The sequence below is a fragment of the Tachypleus tridentatus genome, chromosome 5 (assembly GCF_004210375.1).
Source record: "Tachypleus tridentatus isolate NWPU-2018 chromosome 5, ASM421037v1, whole genome shotgun sequence".
Lineage (NCBI taxonomy): Eukaryota > Metazoa > Arthropoda > Merostomata > Xiphosura > Limulidae > Tachypleus > Tachypleus tridentatus.
In genome coordinates this window covers 21,262,593-21,280,351 of record NC_134829.1, presented here as the reverse complement: position 1 = coordinate 21,280,351, position 17,759 = coordinate 21,262,593, and the positions used below count along the sequence as shown (strand labels likewise).

Here is a 17,759-nt window from a genome sequence, read left to right as displayed (position 1 = left end):
AACACGGCCGACATGTACATACCACTCACAATTGTATGTCTCAAATAGATCGGTATTGTAGTACAGTTAGTCAGTATTTGGTAAAGACACAAATTACCTCCCAGACGTAGAAACTTTATAAACACTTACACAAAATGGAAGATGGAAGAAAGCTCTGGAAACTTTGCATGGACACAAGAGGTCCAAATTATAAAACAATGATCAATACACTAAGAAATCAAATAAAAAACGAGATAAAAGCCGGAGTCTGAAGTATTTAGTACGCATAGCTACTAATAGAACGGATACGTGAGACTGTTGTGGATCCGCCTCAAAAAATACACTCAAAGTTGTTAAAAGCACAGAAACTTCTAAGTTTGAAATATAACAGTAAACTAGTTTATACAAGTTCAAAAACGGTACTGGCTTCCAAAAATCAACTTCAGAAAACATTTAATACACTGGATGACCATAAAGTAGACAGTAACTTCTAAAATAATACAAATAACTACATTGAAAATAATAAACACTTGCCTAGGAGGAGACACAATCACAAAGTAATAAAGAAGACTAGTGTGATGTGGCTTCCTAATAATTAATATAACCTTACACTTTGTTGGAAGTATAGATAACAGTAAAACACACACAAATATAAATCGCCAGGAGAGAGCAGAAGACAAAGGGTATTACGGGGCCTGAGAAATTGTAAGAATAGATCACTCCTCTATTCAACCTATCACTGCACTTTGGTTAGTTATATAAACCGTTTGTAAGCATGAAAATGTTGTTCCTAAAGGAAGAAAAATGAGCCAATAATTCAGTTAATTACCGACTAATTAACCATACCAGCTGTCTAGAGAAAATATTAAAAATTATAAGTAGAAACATTTTAGTATATCTCAAAATAGCAAAAATAAATATAAGATTTACAACAGATTACTTCCACTTTCAGAAAAACGGATGATCGTTTAATACCTAACACGCCTTATTAACACATGAATGACAACTTCAACAAAAAGTAATGCACTATCGTTTGCTTTTTCGAAGTCGACAATGATAAGAAGGCAAGGGTAAATGTGTAAGGCACCTTCTCAGGTTAATTCACTCCTGAAGCAGGACCTTATGAAGGGTTAGTTAGCCCAATAGTTTTAATCATGTATGTCAGCAACAATGTACTCGCATATCCAAGTTCAAACTACTTTACACAGTTTGCAGATCATTTGGAAGAGTTCTACAACAGCAGTATGTAACCTTCAACCATTAATTATTAAACGGCATAGAATAATGTTTTTAACAAATAGATGATTACATTATAATTATCTAAAATCCGAAAATGTACTTTTCATCAAATTAATTAAAATAAGCAGAACCAAACCAGTACCAGTAGTTGAATTTCTAGGATTAACATACGACTCCGAAAGAACCTCGTATGAACATATCAAAACTAGAACTTACTAAAGAGCTAACCTAGTTATGGGTCTAGCTCGGAATAACGGAAGTTCGTCGGCTGATAATATTCTTAAAATATACAAAACGTATATACATTCTGTTGTTTAATATGCTTCCCCAACATGAGTAAACATTTTTAAAACACGTTTTGAAATTAATTATAAAATATACGTGTGCATATATATAATCTACGTTTCGACAGATTACCATGTACAACAAGCATTACAAATTATCGTGGCCCACAACTTGTACCTCATTAATTTATATAAAGGCGGTTTGTCGTAGCCTCAACTAAATATTTTGTAAAGGATTTAGACAAAAAATTAATTCCTAAGTAGCCAAGGCAACTACATCATAAATGGCAAATATCTTAAGCTACTCACATTTAAATATAGCCAATAGATCTAAACGAAAAGGCAACTTAGGACTAAAATAACTGGATTTTAGATATAATAAAGATTTTTAAGGCTATTTGTGTGTGAAAGTAAACATATGTGTATTTGAGGTGACTTGTAGAAATAGGACTGCTTTGTGTTTACTGAACTGTATGCGCAACTTAACATGTGCGAAACGTAACGTAAATTAACATAATAATTGTATCTAATACATTGAAGAGGGCCGAAAATATACCTGTCCCTCTAACAGGTAAAAGTTAACCAATAAATAATCATACAGAAATATTTGTATCGGCATTATTTCGAAAGCTATATATAGCGTTAGTTTTATTTTAAAAGGATCTTTATGTATAAATAAAATCTTCAGTATATTTTTTGTGCCCAATTATGGGATTGCCTGTGAGAACAAGACTTTGCGTTCGATCATGGCCTAAAAAGGGCCACTAGTATGAGTGAGGCAGTAAGTGGCCCGCAGACATTCATAGTAACATGCAGTGGTTGCTGCATTGCGAAATCAGATTTTCGCAGATACTGGTTGGTATCAACGACTACGGAGAAAGGTGAATGTTTTTTTCTGTCTCCTTATCCTAGTCATGTTCTTCTTACCATTCCAGGGCTCATGACCAAATCACAATGAAGAAACTGGAAACGGTAATACTTCATATTTTCTACAATACCTGCTTTTTCTTAAAGCTTTGAAAAACAACCCTGTGAATATACTAGTTGCTATAATGTTTTAGATGCTCTATTAGGTCGCTTAGATTTTTGTCTCAAAAATTGAGGTTACGTAAAGAAATAGTTTTAGAAGAGCATGACTAAATAGAAAGCATATAGCTGTTGAACAGAACCCACCGTCAACCTTTTGGCTACATTTGCCATCCCGAATAGTGAGATCTGACCGTTACTCTAATAACTCATCCACGGCCCCAAAGTGTGAATTGCATTTTTTTCTTCTCAGTCTAACACACTAACATTAAAGAAAATAATTTTAATAATTTGTTTCGTGTTTAATAAATACTCACAATTTTAACGTCTCAGTGAGTGAAATAAGACCGAAATAAATGTCTTTTTATGATTCATGGCAAATTTTTTATCGATGTAAGAACTTGTAAGAGTAACAAATTTGCAGTGGTTAAAGTTATCTCAATGTGTTATGTTATAGAAAGCTTTTTAGTAAGTAGTAGTACCTTAACACGATATCAAATGAGGAGACAATGAATTTAAAATATTGTGCACAACGACTGGACACAATCCACATTAATTCTAAACGCGTCCTATAAAGTTAAGTGTTGTTAGGTCTGCTTTTAATATTTAATGTGTCACGTTTCGTTAATTCCAAAATATTTTATTGTACATTTAAACCTTGAAGGCTTGCTAAAGCGTAAAAGTCTACAATGAGACAACGACATTACTGAATAACCTTGCTTGAAACATTCTGAGGGAAGATTTTTTTTAGTAAACCGTCTTTTAAAGACTTCATGATGAAACAAAGCGACCCTCGTTTTGTATTAAAAGAATGAAGGACAAAGTACACGGGACAAAAGAAATTGTCTCAATTTGTTATACTACCTTATTCAAGGTCTGGTCTCTTCATCTTACTAATGAATCATGAAAAACCAGTGGTGCACTTAAAAAGAAACCACTTACTGCGTCTAAAGGCTCTTTGTTAAATATCGTTTGAAAGACGACTCGTGGTGATTTTTAGATTAACAGTTGTCTTGACACCACAGGAAAGTAGGTTACGTGAATTATATTCATTGGATAATAGTTTTACGTGTGAAAGGGATTTCTTGGTAATAATATTAACCTCTGGTGTTTAAAAAATGTCATTTATTGTTAGACTTTATGACTGAGTTGTTAAAACGCCATGAAGATATTAATTGTAGTTTTTATTGTTATTAATTAACAGCGGAAATACTTATTTTTCTAATAAACTTGACAGCGACTTAATCGCTCAAATCTGTGGTTTAAAATCAGGTACTACTAGCTCAGAGCTACGGAAGAGGTACCTACGAATAGTTATAGATGTCCATAATTTTGACTCTAGATAACTAAAAAAAACAGCAAGCCAACAGCACCCGCCGCCAGTTATTGGTCACTTATGCCTGATCCAATAATGGACTTTGACCTACATTCTTAGCACACCCACGGCTTCATAGTGTGAAATTACCCGAGCCTAATTTAGAGATCGTATTTATAGAAGACACCGCCATTAGCAAGATAGTTTAGCTTTTCCTTTTATTTTCAAGTCAATTTTCATTGATAAGAATTAATTTGGGTATTTGATAGCTACAATTGTAGTTCATTTGATAATGCGTTATACATTATATGGTCAAGGAAAATTTGATTATCTGATTGACTGATTATCCTGAGAGCTATGAAATAGGTTTATGAAAAGCAGGAGGTTTGGAAAAATGTCAGTTGTGAACCAATTCGTAGTGCTCTGACTGTATTCGTGAAAATGAAATCAAGAGACTGGACGTAAGTACAATGAGCAATCTCAATCAGAGACAGAAGCACTGCGCATCTACTTGCTTAAACACCGAACTTGTGCTTTTACTGTAGCTCAATTATAAATTATCTTCTTTAAGAACCGATACCAACTTTAAATCTAACGTTTCCAACTTAATATGTGACGTCAGATTTACCCAGGACTACTAGTGCCATCATGTGACTGGTCATTCTCATTCAAAGAAATTGCTCTTCCATATACTCAGTCATGGGCGCTACTAAAGGAAGATGTATCATTTTATAATTCCACATGTACATTATGATTCAAAATATCTGTGTTTGTTGCTCATTATCGTTTGAAGATAGTTAAACTACATTTCATTCTCACTTCTAGTTAATATTGAAAAAAGTTTGAGTACTCAAACAACCTGAACTTGCTGTTTATTGGATTTAAAGGGATAAAAGTGTTATTGTTAGACCTAATACAACATATACAGCTATTCATTGTAACAGATTTACAGGTGTTATTTACTGCTGTGATTGTATGCTAGTAAGGCTAATGAGTTGCTAGAAATGATTATTCGGGTTTTCCATGATGACGAGAAACCCACTCGAGATACATTTTTATTATTAAGTTGAGTTTAATGACTGTGGTTTATCAGCTTTCATATACTAAATGGATTTTTATTACAACTTTTCAGCGAATTGTTTAAAAATATATTCTAATTTGTATAACCTGTGTTAATAACGTGAAAAAAAACTTCTGAAATGTATCATTTGAAGATATGAAAGATCTGATGTTTTGAAGGCTGATAAACTACAAAGTTAAAAGAGCAACACTAAAACCAAAGTTTTGTACAATACGAGTTTCAATATTTTTAAAGAACAGATACGTACAATAAATTAACACAAGCTTATGATTAAGTTTTAATTATAATGTTTCTGCTGAAGTTAAAAAAAATTATGTAACTTCCTAAGAACGTGATTCATGCCAAGTATAGAATTTGTAACCGGAGAAGTAAGTGGACAGGTTATTCCTATCACGTAAGAATTGTTCAGAATTGGGTAGAAAGGAAACTCTTTACTTAGATCAAATAATTATGTCGTTCGCCACAAAGAACTTTTTTTTTATTATGCTCGTTACGTTTGGGTTTCAGAACTTACGTCGCAGTTGGTCCAGAGCAATCGATTGCCAGTGGTTGCATAACAAAATGTGATCCCATCACAATGAAAGTGATTCACCTACATAAAAGTACGTATGACGTTTTGTGAAAAAATTCTGTGCGTGATGAAGAAAAATTGATATCATTTTTGGATTCAACATACAGGAACTTTTGTAGAACGTGAAAAAAATCAAGACAATAAAACCATCACAGGCCTCTGTTATTGACCCAGTATTTAACCTGTTTGAGTGTGGATGTAAGATACATTGACTCACTACCCGTTACCACAAAAAAAAAATAAAGAAATTGGGAAAATGATGCTCCGAATTTTGGAGCTTTGGATGCGTCTCAAGAGTGATGCTCAAATCTTACTGTTCTGTCTGATAAGAATAACCCAAACATTTGTGGTGGCTGATGTTGATTACTTCCCTCTAGACCATTACTTCGAAATTAAGGATAGCTCGTGTACGAAATTCTCCAAGCAAACAAAATACCATGAAATAACTTTGTTTAGAAATGGCCTTTTAGCGTCAAAAATGGACCCGGTGGTAAGGGCGCTTAACCCGTAATCTGTGGTTCGCGGGTTTGAATCCCAACCTTGGGGGCGCTATAAAATGACGGTCAACGTATTTGTAGGTTAAAGAGAAGCCTAAAAGTTGGAGGTGAGCGGTGATGACTTGCTGCCTTCCCTCTCGTCTTTCACTGTTGAATTAGGGACAGCTAATGCAGATAGCCCTAGTGCAGCTTCGTGCGAAATTCAAACCGTCGCAGATTATCCTCTGTCATTAGAAATCACTTTAAAACTATCTCATCACAGTCGGTTTAACAATTGAATATTAGTATCGAAGCTTTATATCGCTAGTACATAAAAATAATTTCTTCATGAGCACGTATTATTTTGCAAGAAAAAAAACTGTCTTTCCACGCTTTCTTTGTCTTCTGAAAAACTGTAGTTGGTCTGTCGTCACTATTTTATTGAGCGCAAAAATCTCCTTAGCTCCGGCACTGTTATCTATTTTTCTTCTTGTTTTCCTCAAACTTAATTGGTTTTTCTTGGCTGACGAATGGTACGGCATTTACAATTTCCTGTTTTAAAATGAAACTTTTTTTTATACAGAGAGAAAAAATGTCTATACCTCAGACAAAAAGTATCTTTAAGGTTCACGTGACGTAGTTATATTGCTGTAGTTTGTTTTTCTTTCTGATTTTACACTTGAATTTAAGGGCTAAGATATTGCTATAATTTATGTTATACCTCCTCTCTTTAGATGACGGAGAGTAATAAACTCAACATGTATTTCTTAGCGTGTTCTGTTATGTTTTTAGGCATATTATATAAAATTTGACTAACATTGGTTTTGGCCTGGCATGGCCAAGCGCGTAAGGCGTGCGACTCGTAATCCGAGGGTTGCGGGTTTGCGCCCGCGTCGCGCCAAACATGCTCGCCCTCCCAGCCGTGGGGGCGTTATAATGTGACGGTCAATCCCACTATTCGTTGGTAAAAGAGTAGCCCAAGAGTTGGCGGTGGGTGGTGATGACTAACTGCCTTTCCTCTAGTCTTACACTGCTAAATTAGGGACGGCTCGGTGCAGTGGGCTAACAACCTACTCACTTAAATACTTGTTGAAGAATCCGCAAGCGATTGCGACCCTATGTTCCTAGATGGAATCTAATGGTGATAACTAACATTGGTTTACATAAATCATAAGGTGTCAGCAGTGTTAATGAAAATATTCTAACTACCATTATATCATATGAAGAAATGAAATATTGAATTAAGTTCAGGCCTTTCCGTTAGGCCAGCACAAAGTCGTAAAGAATTATAAGAGACAGAGCTTTCTGGTTTTTGTCTGCCTTTTCTAAGTTAAAACTCACAATATGTAAAGCAACATACTGGAATTCCATTTTCACTTATTTAGCCATTCGTTTTATTTCATTGCTAATTATAATAATACATTTAAAATAAACTAAAACCATCGATCGACAGCTGTTTTTGGTGACAAACTTATATTTTCTGTCCAAACAACAGTGGCTTTCGCAACTTCATAATCACCTCGTAGCAAGTGTTAACAAATACCTTGAAAAGAGAAGCTATAGTGGTTAAATGTGCCTTATAAGAACTAGAGCTGTTTCTGTAACAAGGCCGACACTACACTTTTCATTGTGATAAGTATTCTCGAAGGATGGCTAGTCATTCCTAGATAAAACACTCTGACGTCCTCCATGGTACGTGAAATTTAGATTCCAAAACTTCATTTATATAATTTAGTTTCATAGAAGAGTGTAGTCGCTAGTTGCTTTCCAGGTAGATAAAAGAAGTAACATATATCGGTTTCATTTGCGCTAGAAACGTTGCTGTGGCCTTAATTAAAGTAGCTTGTAACTTCAAAGTGCCGTTTTTAATCTCTCGCATTTGTTTTGAATTTCGCGCAAAGCTACACGAGGGCTATCTGCGCTCTCTCACATTTAGTGTTAATATGTTTTCCTGACAAATTTGTTATGTGAGAAACCAGCAATAAACATTAAGATCAAAGAAAAACATAATTTGTATCATTTGTTTGTTGTTAAGCGAAAAAACTATGTTTAACTACCTGTCCTGTGCTCGCCGTAGGAATCCAAAGCTCAATTTTAGAGTTATAATCCCCTCAGACATACTGTTGAGCCATCTGGCAGTGGGAAATGTACACCTTGCTTGAAAGCAGTTATCAACTCATGGTCGGAAACCATCCGATCTTTTATTTTTTATTGAAGTCGTTCATGTGTACACCAAAACAATGTTCTAACAAATTTCCATTTCTCAAAATAGTTTTCTTCATTGCATCTTTCTACATGTGTTGTAATTTTTCCGGTTTTTATTGAGGCATTGTGCTCTTGTTGTTTGTTTTTGAAGTTTGCGCAAAGCTACGAGGGCTATCTGCGCTAGCCGTCCTTAATTTAGCAGTATAAGACTAGAGGGAAGGAAACAAGTCACCACCACCAGCCCAGGAGTTGGCCTACTCTTTTACCAACGAATAGTGGAATTGACCGAACATTATAACGTCCCCACGGCTGAAAGGGCAAGCATGTTTCGTACGACGAGGATGCGAACCTCAGATTACGAGGCGAGTGCCTTAATCACCTGGCCATGCCGGACCGTGTTTTTTTTTTTTCAGTTGATTTATGTTGTTTGTTTGTATTGTCAGGGCCTAGGTTATCCATTTTTAGCTTAAATGTTGTAATTTTTCACTTTTTGATAAACTATTATGTATGATTAATCAGTTTTATAACAGTCATTACGTTCTTTCAACTTCTAAATTAGTTGTGTTTTTCCAGTTTCAGATATTTAATCTAGTATTTCCTGTTGTCAGGTGAAGCATTGTGATTTTTTCTACCTTTTACATATTGTAATTGACCAGGTTTTGATGAGTAACTGCACTTCTTTAGTATTACTTAATTAATATGTTTTTCTAATTTCTAAATGATTTCCGTAGTCATTCCAGTTTTCAGACGAATTGTTGTAAATTGTTAGTCTTTGCACAAATTATTGTGGATTTCTTTTTTTTTTTCAGCTGTTGACTTTCTCGTTTTTAAAATAGATGGCGGGGTTGTGGTTTTAGGCTTTTAGATGAGTTTTTATAATTTTTTTCCAGTTGTTAATTTTCTTGTTTTTAAAACAGGTAGTGTGGATTTTATACCAGTTTTGTAATTTTTTTCCTCAAAGTTGTTACGTTTTTTCTAGTTTTATATTAATTGTTATGGTGAATTTTTTTTGTTTTAGAATTTTCCAGTTAGATCAGATTAATTATTAGGTATTTATTTACACTTTAGTTCCAGTTTTTTATAATTATCTTTTACTGTTTATAAACAACTTGAGGAGATTTATAGTTCTTAAATAATTAATATTGCAGGCCCGGCATGGCCAGATGGTTAAGGCGCTCGATTCGTCATCTGAGGGTCGCGAGTTCGAATTCCCGTTACACCAACATGCTCGCTCTTTCGGCTGTGGAGGCATTGTAATGTTATGGTCAATTCCATTGTTTGTTGGTAAAAGAGTAAGTCGAGAGTTGGCGGTGGGTGGTGATAACTAGCTGCCTTTCCTCTAGTCTTACACTGCTAAATTAGAGACGACTAGCGCAGATAACTATCATACCTTTACTGTCTAAATCGTAATTTGTATATCTGTTACGAGTATTTAATTTACACTTTTGTGTTTTGAGAAGTTTTTTTTATTTATTTTTGAGGATTTGTTTGATGTTTGCACAAAACAGCACGATAAGTTATTTACAGTCTATCCATCACGGATAATATAACCCAGAATTTTAGCATTAAGAGTCCGTACATTTACCACTGATACATCGAGACGTGAGCCATATAACGCCCTATTACCTTTGAAAAAAATATGCTATTCCACACTTCAAGGCCGTGACTACATTATAAAAATAAAGGTGAAATTCCACTATTCAAGCCGATGCAAGGACCCCAAGATGTGGGATTGAATGACATCCTTCCCTCTGGACTCTAACTTTAAAATTGGGACTGCTAGCACAAATAGCCTTCGTGTAGCTTTGCTCGAAATCTAACCAAGTAATTTCTGCGCAATCTGTAATGTATATTTGAATATATATATATACGACGAGAATGTTTTATGTAGGTGGCTAGAACAGTCATTTATTTTAGTGAATTGAACGGAGAGTCGAAAATTATTAACTGTTGATTGGACGATCAGGCAGAAATAGAAATATATACAGGAAGAGATTGAATCACAATCGAGTCGAAGGTTATACGTAGAAAACAAAGCAAGCTAAATGGACGATCGAACAGACTGAATGATGAGCTAATGAATGGTTAAAAAGATACTATTTCGGCGAAGAAGTAAATACCCACCTGAGATTGGAGGGTTAAATGGAAAAATTCAAAATATAAAATTATTTTCGTCCGTCATTTGATAGAGTGTTGGTTGAAGTATTAAATCAGATGTCGAGTATGTTTTATTTCACCATCACGCCTTGTAATATGCACTGACTTTCTGTATGTAGCCTCCAGACAGTCCTTTATTTTGCGCTCCTACAGAGTTTTCTGCTTTCTTCGGAACAGCTCCTTTGGATTCGTACTTTCCAACACCGTATTTTTTCCTATTTTCAGCGTGTGGGCTTATTTTCTTGGGATAGGCCCAAAGCATTTCATCTTTCAAATAGAGAAGTATAGATATTTAAGTAGACAGCTAAACATGTAGTAGACAGACAGACAGATAGCTTTGTTGAGGGAGACATAAAGAACGAAGAGATGAATTTTATCAGATTCATTCAATACAATGGATTCAGACACTGGATTGTGCAAAGGGGGTTTCGATATGTCTATATTTTAATGCATAATACAACTGTTGGTGACGACACAAGTCTTACCTACCGCAGAAAGCCTACTTGAGATGCATTAGATTTAGGACCAATCAGGTTTCTCATATATGAGACGTCACAGCTCGTTTGACTCTTGCATACATTGAATGTGGACCAGTCACACTTAGTTACTTTTACTGATAGCAGCAACATTTGTTAGAGGGACGCCTGGCAAGGATCAGCCTCGTTTTCGTAGTAGGTGTAGAAACGGTGAATATTCAGGTGATAGAAATTGTTTACCAGTTTTTGAAGCCTGTTTAGACTTTCAACATTTTCATTCTTCTAACTGGAAATTCTTGGAAATTGTAGTTGAGGAATGTGGTGTCTGTGATTAAGTTTGGGTAGAACTTTTGAAACGTGTGGTAGTTTATATCAATTCTGACTAATATAGTTGGTTTATTCAGATCCCGCCCAAGGTACTTGGAGCCCGACCTGCAAGTGATAAAATGTCTTTACACCGTCAGACATGAATGATTAGACCTTAATTTTTTCGACATTCTGAAATCAACACCTACTTCATGTGCGCTTTTGAAATAACCAGAATTTGGGATTTTTAGGAAATTGTACTAAAATTTCCTTTTTCGTTCACTATTCGTCGTTCGTGAGTGTAATTAACAACATTTTGTCAATGAATTATGCTGTTATAGGTAAGTAATGTGTTATTTGTGGACATTTTTTTATTAATGCTTCAGTTAAAACTAACTGCACAGTTGTTTTGTTTTAATCTGTTACCTTCATCATTTTGTACAGTGGTTTAAGGAGTGTTTGTAGTGTAAGACGGAGGCACAGGGGGGACGTGCCCCGAATCCTCAGTTGATGCCTTGAAAAATTGAAATACAAAAAACCTTGATTGCTATCATAGCGAAACGTCAAAAATTTTTGCGCCTGTGGGTTCGAGCTCTGAATCTTTTAAGTATATAGTGGTGTCTCTGGCGTAGAATATGATTGCTGTGTGTTGTATTGGATGTTGTAAGTTAAATAGTTGGTAAACCATTACCAGTTAAGTTACTGTAAATCTAATATTTACCTACCATACAGTTACATAGTGAAACGCAGTGGAAGAACAGGACTTGTTTTATATAGTATTATTGTATAATATTAAAATATCTTAAACAATAAATATGTTGACTTATTCAGCAATGGTAAGCAGACGCTGATTGTGTGCAAATTAAAAACTTTACTGGTACAATTAGAATTAACCTAATTTCAGTATACATTAGTATACATTTTGGATAAGTGGCCTAGTTCAAAATCCAAATGCTGTTTTGTATTTCCCCTTGGACATCTATTGTATCAAATACTGCAATTATAAATAAATTCCGAAAGTCCCTGGTTATTCGACGTGTGGATGTTTAATTTAATTATAATTAATTATTAAAAGCAGAAAACGTAGAAGTGAAAGTCTAGACAATTATCTGTAGTAAAAGTAGTATAAGGAGGTTTATGGTAGTTTACAAGAACTGGCTTATCGGGGCAGATATCAAGCGTTGAATTGTGAACTACATACTTAGCACTGTTATATATATGTTTATGATGAGCAATGTAATGCCGTCATGAATTAATCTATAATTTTCGAGAACATATTTCACACGGCGAACATATTAAGCAATAGTTGATTAGGCCTAATACGAAAGCGATAGTCACCAATGTTTTTAATAAAAACAAAAAAACTCGCACAGGAGAACGTGTTTGCCAGTGACTGACTCCGAAACTTTACCCTAAACAGACCTCGAGTAATTCCTTTGGTCGCAAAATGAAGACTTTACTAAAGAGAACCCTCCGATCCCCAGAGCTATGTTTATCCTAGAACTGACAATAAAAGTGATATTCATTGTGTTTGTGTATTTATTTTATTTTTCACCGGAAGTGAAATTTAAAAGAGAATGTGACGTAAAGACCTAATGCATTCTTTGGTTGGTCATCCCCTTTACTGTGGGTGGATAAAAGTTTCGCCTATTAGAGGCTAATCAGCACAAATTTGAACCAGTAAAGCAAATAAATAACATTAAAACTCTTATAATGCTGAAGTGTATACAAATGCCATAACATTATTGACATGCGTAAATCGATTTAGGTTATTATAACATTAAATAAAATGTACTCCAACCCAGTAAAAAATTAACAATCAGTTACTTAAGTTTCACGAAGAATTCATAATCGAGTGTTCGGTTTTCGAGACGCATGTAGAAATCTAATACTAATAATAAGTGAGAACATAATGTATATTAAATAAGAATAAAGTACAAAAATAATAAAACAATTTTAATCAAATGATAATAGTTAAATTCGTTTCAGGACAAAATTTTCTAAGACTGTACCCATTGAAATTAAACCGTTCAGTCAGGATAGTAGATTTAGATTTGTATAGTACTGATGGTGATACTTTTGCTCTGTATAAGTTATAGTGTATGTTGACATTGATAAGAATTTGTTATAGTGTAGTGTGTTTTATTTTTAACACATTAGTCAGAAAAAGTACTGGTGTGTTTGTTGTTTTTTCTTTATATATAAAATTCCAAGTGTTAACATCTAACTATTACAAGAGAAACTGCCATTCTCTGTCGCAATATAATCAATTTTCGGTATTCAAGACTTATGGTTTTTCGATTTTCGATAATATGTGATAACCAGAAGAAATCTGTCAAAAGGGCCTGGCATGGCCTAGCGCGTTAAGGCGTGCGCTTCGTAATCTAAGGGTCGCGGGTTCGCGCCCGAGTCGCGCTAAACATACTCGTCCTTTCAGCCGTGGGGGCGTAAAATGGCACGATCAATCCCACTTTTCGTTGGTAAAAGAGTAGCCCAAGAGTTGGCGGTGGGTAGTGATGACTAGCTGCCTTCCCTCTAGTCTTACACTACTAAATTAGGGACGGCTAGCACAGATAGCCCTCGAGTAGCTTTGTGCGAAATTAAAAACAAACAAACAAAAACAAAATCTGTTAAACTGCTTGAGGTCAGACTGGTTGAGAGCAACAGCACGTGAAATTTTTTCAGCTCTTTCAAAGTTGTTTTTTTTCTCTGAAACTATATTACTTCTTTCATGGACATTTTTAGTGTCTCATTACGATGTTTGTAATCATTACTGGTAGTTTAGATTTTTATCATGATTGACTGTAAGTAATGCTTTGTTTGACATTGTTCAGATAATAATGTAGATGTTGTGACTTGTCTGGATGTTCATCTGCACAAGTCATTAATACGCTTCGTTCATTTTCTTAGTCATTATAGAAAATCTTACAGTTGTTATGAAACAATTTTATTCAGCATTTTATTTATTTAAGGGCCAGGCTTTTTTAAATGTCTATTTTTCAACTGAGAAAAGGATCTCTTCCTAAAGTTATGACTTATACAGTTCTCGAAAATATAACCACTGAAATACCTTGTACTAAAAACCTAGCATTTGGGTTACATTCTGTCGCATTTTATCTTGATGAAGATTACTACTGTTACCCACATATTTTCCTTTACCAGAGCATGTTGCTCTTAGAATAAAGTGGCAAAGAGTAAATAACGTTTTAGGTTTTATTTTTCCTTGTACTTTCTTCGTTCTGTGGTAATATTACAGCTTCCAACTTTGTTTACCCTTTTATTCCAAGAAATACAAATATGAAACCCTTCACCAAAATGCATCCCAACTTTCTATATTAGTAAAGATCGATGTAGAAATTGTGATCCTTTTTTCACATTTCTTCAGTAAATTCAGCTATAGCAGGCTAATACAAATAATTATTTTGTGTGTTTCTGATTAATACGTTTCTGCTGGTAACTAAATATGGCGGGAAAAGCATTATTCACGCTATACGTGCTCTTCTGAAGCAAAGTTCATGTAATTTCATGTTCAGTGAGTTTTATTAAAGAATGCAGTTCACTTTTAACTTTTAGTCATTGATAACAACAGATGTCTTGGCTGTTGTGTGTAACGACAAAACAAAATTACATCATTTTAGTATCTACACGAGATATTTGCGTGAAGAAGATCACGTGCTTAAAAAAACTAAGTATACTACAAGTTCTAAATGCACGTACCCAAAATCAATCAATCAAATTACATGCTTCCCGGATTTATTTTTTAAGCTCAAACCTTTTTACTTACTCAAAAACCATAATTATTGTCGAGAAAAAACAACCATAATGGAAGTTTACGACAACGTGTTATTTTGGACATTTCTATATGTGAAAAAGTAATGGGACAATTGGCTAATAACAAATGTTCAAAACACAATAAAGACTTGAGTCATGTTTACAATTTTTGTGTTTGTGTTATTGTTTTGAAATTAATTTTTTCTGTTAGCGACATGCTACTTTTAACACCTGACGATGATTGTTGTTTATTTGGTGGAAAACTTAACACACATACACACTATGTGTTTGGAAATCTGTCCATCGTCTATCGTACGGAAATTGCTTTTGTGTAAGGTAAGTAAATGGAGAAATTTGCCCAAAAGAAAGCTTGGCCCTTAAAAATTATTTGCTTGTCTGTATTATGACTTGTACTTAGTATCTTATTTCTATGTTCTCGTTTGTACATTAATATTATTATTGGAAATTATATTTTAATTTTTTTTTGGCTTCTATATCTTTGTGCTTTTGTAGACAAGTCTCGCAGGTCTTCTGGGCATTACTTCTTGCACAAACACATTCTTGTAAGCCTTTATTATTTCCAAATTGTCAGTTCTTTTTGTTTTCCATCCCTTACCATCACACAAGCAATACTTTTTCACAATCTCAAACATGCTTCTAGGAGCACGTGACGTCTCACTTCCGGTACAACGACCACATTACCGATAAACATGCTTAAAATAATTGATATTTACCTATAATGAATCAAAGTCCACTTTCTTAAAGTGCTTAGATTATTGGCTTTCTTATTTTGATAACAACGCCTCCTAAGATGCAATGCATGCTTTGTGTTCACCATATAAAAATGTGCTCCTTAATTAACCGAAACTGAAGTTTCGTTTACTCTCCCCTTGTTCAATGGCTCTTTTGGTAAGCCTTAAGACTTCAACGTTTCGATGTTCATTGTGGGCAGAGTGCAGATAACCGTTGTGTAGCTTTATGCTATTAATAACAAACAATTATAAACTCGTTTTTTTTCTTCAGGAAAAATAACTGTTTTAAATGTCTATAAATGTGTGCAAAACTAATTTAATTAAAAGTCATTCAAAACTGAAGGAGCACGTGATGTTTAAAATGATGAGAGTTTTAGGGCTCGAGTAGTGCTCAGATTTGAGTTTGTTTTCAAACCGATTTAAGTTACTTTACGAAGGTTTAACCACTCTAATACAGAAATTTATTATCACGAAACAACTATTTTCTTCCAATATTTTTTTACATGATAGTTCAAAAAAACCTTTTCTCCTAGGCTAACGCCTGATAAGTTATTGCCGTGGGGGTGATGGAGGCTCGGCAGAGAAATACACGCAACTGTAGCCATAAGAATGTATCAGTTATATCTGAAAATAAATGTTGGAAAATAATATTGCTTACTATCGGGCAATATAGTAATAACTAACACTGAAAAATGACCTGTCCAAGAATATATACAAATAGGTTATGCTGGGAGGGGGATGCGAAACGAACGTTTAGAAAGGGAGTGACATAAAAAAACAAAACGACGGTACTAAGTTATTGTTTATATAACAAAGATTGGTTATTTTTACACCAAGTGCTGATAGTCACTTTTGAGTAAGACGTTGCTGTGGTAATTTTATAATTGAATCACGAAAAACTGTATGTTTATGTAAGCGAGAAGATTCAAACTTGTTTCGACTTCGTTTCTTTATGTGAATTTGTAAGAAACGTAATGAATTTCAAAGACTGATTTTTAACCTAAATCTATATTTCAGCGTTTCAGTTACTCTATACATCTTGTACAGGTCACAAGTTTAATACAGTTTGCGTGAGAAACGTTTCGGCTTATAATATTAACCGAGAGTGTGTTATTGCTTTCAGATATTTTTAACATGCAGATCGAATGTTGAAATAATGGATTGTTTTCTTATGAATCAGTAGTTCTTTGTTTCAAACGGGAAAACATCCACACCTCTATCTTTCTATCAAGTTACAGAAAGTTTCGGAAAGTCGTTCTGTTCGATTCATGATACTTTGACTTGTTTTTATGCATTGAGTGTCGATTTATCTAGTTAAGTTACATTTCAAACTGATATGCCCCACAAAATAATGGTTTAAATATTTTGAGAACAGTATTGGACGTTTACAGGCGTTAAATAGCCTGCAAACAGTTTGATCTTTACAGCTAACTGTTTGTCTAGAAATGCCATAGAGCATATTTTGGTAACATTTTATTTTCCGATGTAGATGTAATATAAGCAATTCACTTAATTTAACCGGGTAGCTTTTATGCTTAACTACAAACAAACACTTAGCTTATTCCTACCAAAATAAATCTAACATAAGCAGTTCTCAAACACTGATATAGGTTGTTTTAAAGCAAGAATGTATATTTTTTATTTTTCTTAATTTCCCAAAGTAACAGATATGCGCATGGCAAATAAACATTTTCAAAAACGGGCAAGTAGCAGTAATAAAAATCCTATAATGTTGAAGCATTCGTACAAATAGGGATGTAATTTTTGACAGTACCAGCAGAGTATCATGTTCGCTATGGCCAGGTAGTTAAGGTGCTCGACTCGTATTCTGAGGGCCGCGGGTTCGAATCCCCTTCGCACCAAACATGTGCTCGCCCCTTTCAGCCGTTGGGGCGTTATAAGTTATGGTCAATCCCACTATTCGTTGGTAAAAGAGTAGCCTAAGAGTTGGCGGTGGGCGGTGATGACTAGCTACCTTCCCTCTAGACTTACAATGTTAAATTAGGGCCGGCTGTAGCTTTGCGCGAAACTCAAAAACAAAGAAACAGAGAATCAACATGAATGTATTTGTGGCACAGCGGTGAATCTGAAAGCTTATAACGCTAAAAATCAGGTTAAGTA

The 17,759-nt window shown here is 34.5% G+C and overlaps 1 protein-coding gene across 3 annotated transcripts in view; it reads left to right on the top strand.

Annotated features, from left to right (window-relative positions):
• Positions 1-17,759, top strand: part of LOC143250676 (uncharacterized) — a 204,317-nt gene that overhangs the window by 127,137 nt on the left and 59,421 nt on the right. The window contains exon 1 of one of the 3 annotated variants that reach the window (XM_076501570.1): positions 2,442-2,474. The exons of the other annotated variants lie outside the window; for them this stretch is intronic. Coding sequence (XP_076357685.1) covers positions 2,457-2,474 — 18 coding nt within the window. The 5' untranslated portion in view covers positions 2,442-2,456. Of the gene's footprint in view, positions 1-2,441; positions 2,475-17,759 lie in introns of those variants that run through there. 3 annotated transcript variants of the gene reach the window in all.